Genomic DNA, 10,109 nt, shown 5'->3' on the forward strand with positions numbered 1-10,109 from the left:
TAACTGAAGATTTCCCTGTAGAATTTTCTGATATGGACTTTGTACTAACAAACCAGCCTGCAAATACTGTTATATATATCTATCTAGATATATAGATATAGATGATATAGATATAGATATATATAGCTACTAGACACATTTCTATTTAAGAAAACTAATTAACTCTTCATGTGCTACAGTATACCTATTTTTAGTACAGCCAAGTTTTCACTTATTATAATTTAAACCCAGTACAAGGGTGTTGCCCTTCCCCAGGACAATATTACAAAGTATATTTTTGTGTACCAGAATGTTCATTGGAGGAGTTTAGGTGAAAAGTATAAGCAATTCCTAAGTATAGAAATTGTTACAATACTATGGTGGGGGCGGGAGACTATTCTAAGACATTGGTTGGTTTTTGTCTGTAAATTTTAGGAAAGCTTATTTATCTAATGTGCATGAAGCTTGATTTTTCTACTTCAGTAATTACTTGTTAGTCTACTTGAATATAGAAATAACCCACCAATAAAAGATTAGAGGACATCTGATGAAAATATGTGGAGGCTTAGTTGAAAAAAAAAAGATATTCCAGACATAAAAAATGTTAGAAAATATTGCTTAAATTTAAACTAATTAAATAGATTTAAAATGAAATACAGTTTTCACTGTTAAATGCTAGATTTCTCCCCCAAACATTAGACAAAGTTGCATTGTTTACAAAAATTTATTAATACAAACTTTACACACTTTATATAACAGTTATCAAAGTCCTAGTTATATATATCATGTGTGTAATAATACTTTAATTTATTTTTATATTCAGTTGCACACAAAATAAGATCTGCAAGACTAACATCTACCTAAATTATCACTGTATCTCAAATCTGCTCCGTTTTAGTAAGGCTGTTGGCTTTTCTAAAAATTAAACAGAGGATAACCTATGTGATCACTTTATAATGCTTGCAACTAGCCATTGAACTCGAAATGATAGTTCATAAATAAAACGTCAATAGAGCCCTATTTCATTATACCACAGCTGACACAAATACAGCAACATCTGCCGATTATCCAAGAACAAATAATTAAGACTAAAATGCAAGCTGATGTGTTGCAGCATAGTAGGGCCACTAAATAGCCATCTGTGAATTCGTGGCGATTTAAAAGGCGAAGAAAGGCACGAAACGCTGCAAACTGCATCCTGCGTCACATTGCCTGAGGAGAATGCAAAATTAAAGTAAGATTGATTTTCATACACACTTCTCAGGCATAGATCGAATGCCTGTGTGCTAGCGCTGTTTGCAATAAGCTCCGCTGGCACTCGCCATCCCGCCTGGGATTGCAAACTCAATTCTGTTTTCTTTGATTTATTACTTAACACTGATTAGACTGGTAAAGGAAAATGAAAAGTCTTTTAAATTTTACAAGTGGCTTTTCTTTTTAAGCAACCGAAGACTGCAATTTAGGGCTGGTTATTTTCCTTCAAAAGATTCCTCTAGCATATGGTTAGGGATCTGAAAGGAAACATACGTACATGTCCTCTTTAGTCACCTTTCGAGGAGAAGGAATGGAAAGTTCCCTCGGGCAGGTTTGGTTTGTCTTTTCCCCAGAAGGAAAGCTATTAATCCGTACATATAAAGATGAAGTTGAAATGATTCATCGGTTATTAGAAACTACACATTCTATTATGACAAAAGTTTGTTTTATGAAATAACTTTTACTAAGCAATAAGCCATAATGTAGAAAAATACATTTTACCTCCAAACTCAATAAACAAGAACAAAACTTTAGTCGTAGTGCATAATTATTTAGTGGTAGCTACAACAGGGGTTCCTAAACTTTTACAATAAGAGCTTGCATCAAACAGAACAAAAGAGTGAGAGGCGTTCACAACTTTAAATTGAAAATAATAAGTGACTCAGATGGGAAACCGTGCATAAATAGTGCAAGACAGGTCGGGAGGAGGAAGAGTCTACAAGAAAACAACAAAGGAAAGGAGCAACTCCGCTTGAAAAATTCAAAGGAGAGAATCCTAGTCATTTCACATGATGAGAGGCATGGACAGCACTGGAGAGTAACACATTATACTTTGCATCAAGTTCCAATACCGAGCTGCCGACGGTCAGTTAGGTAGTGGATTTAAAGTGGAATTGTCTCGTGTTACCCAGACCCTCTGGCAGCCTAAAACCACGCATTCATTAGGGGCACCTCCTCTCTGATCTGTGCTCTATCACTTCTAGTATTGAAATTTCAAATGGTTTCCAATCGCTCTAATTTCTGGTTGGCTTTGTTCTGTAGCTATGCCCAATCAGTTAGAAGAACAATGAATGGGGCTAAATATTTTCCCCCCTCCAATTGTCAGAGATGCACAATTTTGACAGAGCTGTTTCACCACAGGAGAATTATCTTCTAAGCTCAGTGTTTGAGAGACACAAATACATATAAAAGTGGAACCAAAGAAAGCAGAAAAATTGAAATCTTTCGCAAGGGGGAGGCAGTGCCCCCTTAAAATAGGCTAGTGGCAAAGGAGCCTGTCTTGAGACTCACGGGGGGCAGGGGGTAAGAATCTGCTTCAGCAATTCTTCCAAATCATTATCACCATAATCCCCTTGTAGTGGGGCATCAGTGTCTATGTACAGTAGCAAATGGTGACTATTAATGTCTTCGACCCTGTTATGGATAAAAATACTATCCTTTTAATTTCACTTACAAAAATAGGAGCAATATTCAAACAATGATTGTCTTTTTTTCTATTTATTTTATATAAAAACATAAACAGCTCAGGCGAATTTTTTTTGTTCTTGTGCAGGCTTTATATGAAGAATTGTTCTCTATCAGTAGTATTTATATATATATATTTATATATTATATATAACTTAATGATTGGTCCACAAAGTAGATCTGTGCGTTTCTCTAGTGCTTTTATACAAAAAGAAAAACAATATTATTATCAAAATATTCATTTAATGGCTTTACTTCATACATAAATACATGTTTAGATAACACAGGAGCGGTGATTGTTCAGTCACTTTGGAAATGACTTTTGTTTTTCTCTTTTTAGGGCTCTGTATACACAGGAGTGGTGGGTGACTCAGCGCTACAAATACGCTACTCGGCGTCCTTTGTTTTTAACTCTTTGTTTATACCTTTTCCCCAGGACCGCTGCCAAGTATTTCTTGACAGCCATTTGTTTCCGGTAGCGGCTGTAGCTGTCTGTGAAGATGCCATCCGAGTGCCGTTTGGAGAGCGGTTCCGAGTCGTCCTCCAGGCCACTGGCACCGCTGCAAAGCAAAGGACAGTTGCAACATCTGGATCCATTCCCCTGTCCTGCCTGCACTTTGGAGGCCTTCCCTGCTTTGCATTTTGGCTCTGGGAACTCCGGGGCTGCTTTAACCTTTCCAGATTATTAAGATTATGTGTCATTTAGGGAAAGCTGTATTTGTTTTGTTTGTTTTTCCAAAGCTATTCGATTCGGGAGAGGGCGGGAATGAAGAAACTAAAGCAACATGTAGACCTCAGGGAGGCAGAACAAAACAAAGAATCTATCTAAACACGCGGTGAAGTTGATATCTGATCATAATATAAGCCGACAGTCTGGAGACAATATATTCATAGCATGAATTATTCATTATGAATATGTAATCTATTTCCCCATGGGCTTTATTAAAATGTTACCTTCTGCCGAAATGATCTTCATTACGCTGGGCTTGCCGTGTGCCAGGATGTCTGACTTTAAACGGGTTTTATTTAAGCCCCGCTACACGGAAGTGTGGTGAATTCTATTCTTTACAATGGAGAGCTCTGTTAAAATACCCAGAGCTACATCTACAACTGATCTCTTGTTGCAGTTCTTTCCACTGGCTATAGCCTGAATCTTTGGGCTACCGGACTTTCTTTACAATGACCAGATTTTTATCAACTAGCCATCTGGGTTTTTCACTGTACCTTTCACTTGGGGTCAGAGAATGAGATCGAGCAAAAACCCTGGTGGATTTTGACATTTTCCAACTGGGTTTGTTGCTTAGTGCGCGAAACACCAACCACACAGCGAGCGTAACAATTATACACCGGTGGCACATTACGCGTGGTTTAATAGATGATTTCCTCTTAACGTGAAATAAATAACAAATAAAAGTCTTACCCGACCCGTTTGGCCATCAAAGAATGCAGGTATTTCCTAGCGGATAGTTGACCCAGGACTCTCCTGTAGGCTTTGTTAAATATCCCATCGGCGTGCCTAAGTAGGAAACAAAGATCAAACACAGGAAGAAAGATCAGTGTCCAAAGCCTGGGGACCGGACCTCAGCAGCCCCTCACTCCAAGGAGGGATGGCGGAAGGAAGCCCCTGGCTGGCTGGTGGCTTTATGTACCCTGAGTGCAGAGGGCGGCCTCCGCCTTAGGACCCCCAGGGACAGCAGGGCCCTCCCAGCCACCAGGCTCATTTCCTGACCGCAGCGCTCGCCTGGCGAGTCTGGTGTGTTTCCAGGAGTGCCATCACTAGTCCTTCCGCGGCCAGCCTGCTTCCCCACCCCTCCCCGCCCGCTTGGAGGTAAGGGGCTCTTTTCCTCTCCTCCAGCCTTTATTCGGGCGGCAGGGCACGGAGGGAGAGATGTGTTGCGGGTCTTTTGCATGGGATTGACTAGGATCGTTTTGCTCCAGCGCAAGTCATAATTCCACCAAGAGGCTCCCATATTCACCTCTTTTCCGGTGGGTAGTACAGGGTGTACATGTCGTCTATCATGGAGGAAGGGTTTGCTATGCCAAGGGGGTCGTTGTCAAAGGCGAAATCCTGCAGCGTGTTTCCATCCTCGTCATACACTTCATCTTCCAGCCTAGCCCGGAAAGCAAAGGGCAAGAATTCAGACGCATGTGGCGGTGCCTCCTGGGAAATCCTATATATAGGAGCATTTGATCAATGTTATTCAGGGCTACTCCTCTGCCTGGGACCTATTGGGTTTTAATATGGGCACTTCTGAAGCTGGACTGAAGGCCCTGCTAGAGGAGCCCACAGACAGGATTACACCTATCCCTTTACCCCCCCCCTCATTTCATCCCCCCACCTCCGCATCAGCGTAAAATCAGGCGCGGGAGAAAGACCCAAGCAAACCAAGCTGCTGCTAGGGTGGGGCCAGAAACAAGTCCAGGGGCTGCCAAGGAAGCAGCTGATCACTACCCACCTTTCCCAGCAGGAATCCTGATCGCTTTCCAAACTACATACTCAGGCGCGCGCGTGGGGGCTATAAGTTAAGCGAGACAAGAAGAACAGCGCTTCCCACTGTAGGGCACCCGCTTTCTCTAGTTCCCCGTCTTCCCAGATTGATCAGAAGCTCTGCAGTTAGCAAATGACTGCTCCACCTTTCTCACAGCAAGTGTGATCGGGGTGGGGCTTGTGTTTGTTTGTGTTTTTCGTTGAATGGTGTCTCTGTCCTTGAAGATCGCTTGAGTTTTGTTTCTCTCTCTCTCTCTCCCTCTCTCTGTGTGTGTGTGTGTGCGGCAAGATGTAGGTCACTGAACGTTTCAGGCAGCTATTTTTGTCTCCGAGCTCTGGCAGGGAGATTAATAATAGATGCGTGTAAAGTGTTTCGCTCCTGTTAATTCAGGCGATTGAATAAACCGAGCCAGGTCCCCTCAAACGAATGGCCCCTCTCACCCCACTTAACGCCCCCTGGAAGGACTGGCCATTTATGCGGGGACGGCTCCCCCAGCTCTGGCAGCCTAGGGCCCTGCGGCGAGGCTGACTTGAAACCCAAAGCCCTGGGTAACGCTTTGGGTCGTTTAAGGCCATTCCGGAGCGTGTGCTGCCCCGCACCCAAGGGCCAGCTCCGACCGTTCACATGCGCTCCAGAGTGAGTTTCGCAGTTCAGATGTTGCATGCACATTAGTGCTGAACCACGAGAGTGTCCCCTGTGGGACTTGGCGGAATAAATAGAGCTGCATAATTTTCCGAGGGAGCTAAGATAGGTGGATCGGAAAAGCTCCCCCGTGCTTCTGTTGTAAGAAGCGCTGCTTGTTAAGGGAAGCCAGATTTACAGCAGGCTAGAGCCAGAAGTAGATTGATTGCCGCTGTGTAAAGCTTCACTCTCTCCTATTAAGTGGGAAATCGTCCTTTGTTGTATAGGTTTGGACTGGAGGCTGCTCCTACACTCGGCTCAATAGACGAGGCTAGTTCTGAAATCCTGGCAGCTCTACTCCAGTGTGTTAATAATCCTGCTCCGAGTCAAGTGAACGCGAGAGAGTCTTACGGAATCCTGAACCTAATCTCAGGCAGAGTGAGCCGGCTCACGCTCTGCCCAGCCCTGAGTACTACAGAAGCTCCCCTCGAGCGAACTTTAAAAAAACGGATCCAGAATTTAGTACTTAAAGAACTTTAACTAATAACACAGATTGGGGGCAGATTCTACCCGGTTATGATACAGGATTTTAATTCTAGAACGTATCTAGATCTATATTAGAGAGAGAACAGAGAGGGATATTATATGTATTGTAAAACTAAGTTTTATCTATATCTATACATATGCCTTAATACCTAGTAAACGCTTCTGCCACAAATGTGTCATTACAATCTTTTTCTAACTGTATGCTTCAAAATGCTTTCATCTAGGTACTGTCTATCCTGCAAGTACCTATCAACTCTGTGTTAGCAGGTTATCGCCACTCAAGTTAGGCTCAGAGGAGGCCGGAAATATATCTATAATATGTTATTGCACTGTAGTGCATATAAAAAATTGATTCACTAAAAGGCTAATCAGCTTTTTCCTCTAAGGCTCACCCTGCCTTCTGAGAACTATGCTTCATTCAGGACCACAGTTAGAAATCGAATTGTTTCACCAAGACCAAAGTCAGATGTTTTCTCTGTTATTTAGGAGAAAGGGAGATAAGAATAAGACAGGCGTGTGTAGGGAATAATACAGCATAAGATCCTTCAGGCTAACAAGACTTGATGGAAGCAAGGGGCTAGTCCATTAAACCCTCTATCTCCTGGAGAACGTAAGAATTTATTGTAGTTTCCCTGCCACAGAATCTAAATTGGACTTTTAATCAAGCAGCCCCAGTCTCTTTTCCCCGCTCCCCAAGAAGGTAGATGGAGTCGGTAAATAGGAGGTGGTGAAGGTTTGCGCTTTAGTTTTTCTTTCTGAATGCTTTACATTGCTTGGAAGAGCTCTACTCCGTTAGCAAGAGAGAGAGAATAAAAGCTACCTGACACACACAGAGTCCAGGAGACAACTACCTGCCAATGCTCTCTGCTAGCTATTACCAAGATGCAGGGGTATAACTGACGGGGAAAGCCAGGGATGCGAGTCTTGCACGGATTGGGAAGAGGGAGGGATAAAGAAGGTACCTACCTTAGCGCAGGGTATTGAAATCCAGCAGCAGGTGAGCAGTAGACGCTGCAGTGCATTATTATCCCATAGACCAGTAGTGCTAGGATCGCTTTGCTACACATTGCCACTCTGTGTGTAAGGGAAGAAAAAAAAAACAGTAGTCAAAATGCTCCCCTCACTCTCTCTTTCCCCTCTAGCTTTGCCACTAGCAAAATCTAACTGGTCAGAAATCAAGTCTTAAGTGTTCTCGATTTAACAACAAAACGTGTGCGCGATTTGTGTGGAGACGTTTGTCTTCAATTACAACCAGACACAACCCCCACTTCCCAGCACACAGGCGCGCACACGCGCACGCACACACACACACACACACAGGTGCCTGGGCTAACGAAACCCGATCTCTTCGCTTAAAGCTGCTGAGATTCCTGCGATACATTTTCCTTACCATTAAACTCTTAACACCCGGTACTAAGAGCGTTTGGCTGCGCAATTAAAGGGTAGATTTAAAAAAAAACTCTCTCCCAAGTTTCAGCCGAAATAGTTAAAACTCTTGTGGCGTCGCCTCTCTGACGGTCAAAGGAGCCGAAGGCAGAAGAGCAGCAGTTACTTGTCTTCTGGTTTAAGGTGATCCGCTCAAAAAAGTTTGTAGGTAGCAGGCAGCACAGATCTGGAGTGGAGTCTGCCAGGGAAGGGACAGCAAGAAAGGGGGAGTAAGGGAAGGAGACAGAAGGGAGAAAGAGAGAAAAGAACACAAGAACGGGAAAGAGAAAGCCAAGAGGAGGGAGAGAGAGAGCGAGGACGGGAAGCAGAAGCAGGCTGTGCTAGAGCTGCTGTCAGTGAGATGTTCTCTTCCCCAGATCTTTCCCTTCACTGAGATGCTTCTCGCTTCAGCTGCTGCTTTCTCCTTCTTGCTCTGTGACTCCAAAGTTGACCAGCCTTCCGCAGCTCTTTTTTTTATGCAATTAGCAACAAAATCTTTGCAAACACCCTGCTTTATCAAGAGCCCTCTTTGTAAACATCGGTCTGCATGTTACCTTTAAGGGCGGCAGTATTGTTTGTTGCACTGTTGTGGCGTTCGGATTTTTATTCATGAATCAAATGAGGTTTTTTTTTTTCAGTCACGTAATAATCGGGTATCAGAAAAGACGTCACCACCTCAATTCCTCAAGGAACATAACAATTCTGTGCCGTCCTCGCGGATGATCTGATCGAGAGTCATAAGCTTCTCATAAACACTTTAACTCACACTTTTTTTTTTTTACACAGAGCTCTAGAAGATTTAATGCTTGTCGAGTTCTCCCTGATTCAAGTTGTGGGAAGGCATAATAGGCTGCTGAGGAAATTTTAGGCTTTTTACAGATCCCATCCTCAAGGGTGGTCTCAGTAGCCTAACCACAGAGCAGCTCTATTTGAAAAGATGAGCTCTGATGTGATAACTTCTATATAAATTCGTTTGGCAAAGCCCAGGGTTCTAATGTGGTACATATGTTCCCTTCAACGGGACAATTAAATGAAGAAATACGCTCGCGTTCTTATTGTTGTTATTGTTATAAAGGCTGTTTGAAGTCTTGGAGGCTTCTCAGTAATTTTCTAATTAGTTTGTAATTGACAGTTGCTGGCTGGTGGGTGGATTGATTAGCTGACGGCTCCCAATGTGGAACTGTCCAAATTCTGCGGTGCTGAACTGGGGAAATGTGGCAACCAAAAAACTGACTTGGAATAACATTTTCACCATTTGTTTTTTTATGCAGAGCTCCCAGATGGGTAGAGGAAAATTAGCAATGCCATAATTCAACCTATACAATTATGATGTCTCACAATCACTGTAGCAACAAAATATTTACAGCAAGCTATAGCCCGTTCCCGTCTGAGAGTGTCGTCACATTTTTCTGTGCGTAGGATTGGAAAACGTCCCTTACTATTTGGGAAAACACGCCACAGGGTCGATACTGTCCTTTATTTGATGATACTGCATATTAATTTCGGCCACAAACGTCCCCATTAGAGGACTGAAATGATTAGAAATTCGCAAGCCCTGATTCACTTGTCACTGACAAGAACGGAGTGCAGCACATGTTACTTTTCAGGTCTAATTTTCACTGTGTCCCTTTTCCTTCCTGTCTCGAGTCTGCGATTCGAGCTCCTTGCAGGGCAGCAGAGGCAGACTGGAAAAGAGAGAGGATTTCCATTAAAAGTTCATTTGCTGAGGGACTCTTAAGGGAATCCCTCCGTTGGGAGGTCTCAATCCACCGATATTATTTTACTGAAAATGACGTAGAGTCATGAAAGCGCTGCGGGAAGACCACCGTCTGGCTTCCAGACCTCTTGATATTTCGATGATCTTCTTGCTCCCCCTCAACGGTAGAAATTCAGATTCATTTCCGAGAATTACCCAAAGAAATACAGACTGCAGGAGCCATTACAGTGCATTTTAATTATTTGGCTCATCAGCAGAGAATTCAGGAAGCAGCAATAATTTAGTCCTCCTGTTTCCTATTTCAGTGGTTTGGGTGAAACATGTTTAAATGAGCTATTTGAGCTCAAATCGATTTCTCAAAAACATACAATTACAATCCTATTATGATCATTAAATATTTCAGCATTTTCCTCGGGGTTCAGGAACTGGAACTTGAATGAAGTATTCCCTTAGCAATGGTAAGCTATGCGATTATGGAGAGGCTCAATATATAATACAACATATGTGTACACAATTATTTTATAAACACTATGTTAAATACTATAATAGTCCTTTGGCAAACAACTACAAATCTAAAACTTAAAGGATCCAATAATACTATAAGAATGAATGGG

General features: G+C 42.7%; 1 protein-coding gene across 3 annotated transcripts; it reads right to left on the reverse strand.

The window, feature by feature from the left end:
* Positions 1 to 689: 689 nt before the first annotated feature.
* On the reverse strand, positions 690 to 8,523 carry ADCYAP1 (adenylate cyclase activating polypeptide 1). 3 transcript variants are annotated; one of them, XM_050939261.1, is made up of 5 exons: positions 8,333 to 8,523; positions 7,320 to 7,427; positions 4,674 to 4,868; positions 4,118 to 4,213; positions 690 to 3,257 (listed from the first exon to the last, which is right to left on the reverse strand). In XM_050939261.1, exons 2-5 carry the CDS (start codon positions 7,418 to 7,420, stop codon positions 3,074 to 3,076), a joined length of 576 nt encoding a protein of 191 aa, XP_050795218.1. In that variant the 5' UTR covers positions 7,421 to 7,427; positions 8,333 to 8,523; the 3' UTR covers positions 690 to 3,073. The 3 variants fall into 3 exon arrangements, with proteins under 3 accessions (XP_050795218.1, XP_050795217.1, XP_050795219.1); XM_050939260.1 differs by having other exon boundaries at positions 7,744 to 8,519; XM_050939262.1 differs by having other exon boundaries at positions 4,674 to 4,808; positions 7,744 to 8,467.
* Positions 8,524 to 10,109: the final 1,586 nt, after the last annotated feature.

Source organism: Gopherus flavomarginatus, chromosome 2, assembly GCF_025201925.1.
Source record: "Gopherus flavomarginatus isolate rGopFla2 chromosome 2, rGopFla2.mat.asm, whole genome shotgun sequence".
Taxonomy (NCBI): Eukaryota; Metazoa; Chordata; order Testudines; family Testudinidae; genus Gopherus; species Gopherus flavomarginatus.

Excerpts from the sequence above, each read along its gene's own strand:
- ADCYAP1 (XM_050939261.1), bottom strand. The coding sequence starts at position 7,420 with ATGTGTAGCAAAGCGATCCTAGCACTACTGGTCTATGGGATAATAATG. Across the intron at positions 4,869-7,319 it reads TTTCAATACCCTGCGCTAAG|GATTTCCCAGGAGGCACCGC; the intron begins GTAGGTACCTTC and ends TCCTATATATAG. Across the intron at positions 3,258-4,117 it reads TTGATGGCCAAACGGGTCGG|CGGTGCCAGTGGCCTGGAGG; the intron begins GTAAGACTTTTA and ends TTTGCTTTGCAG.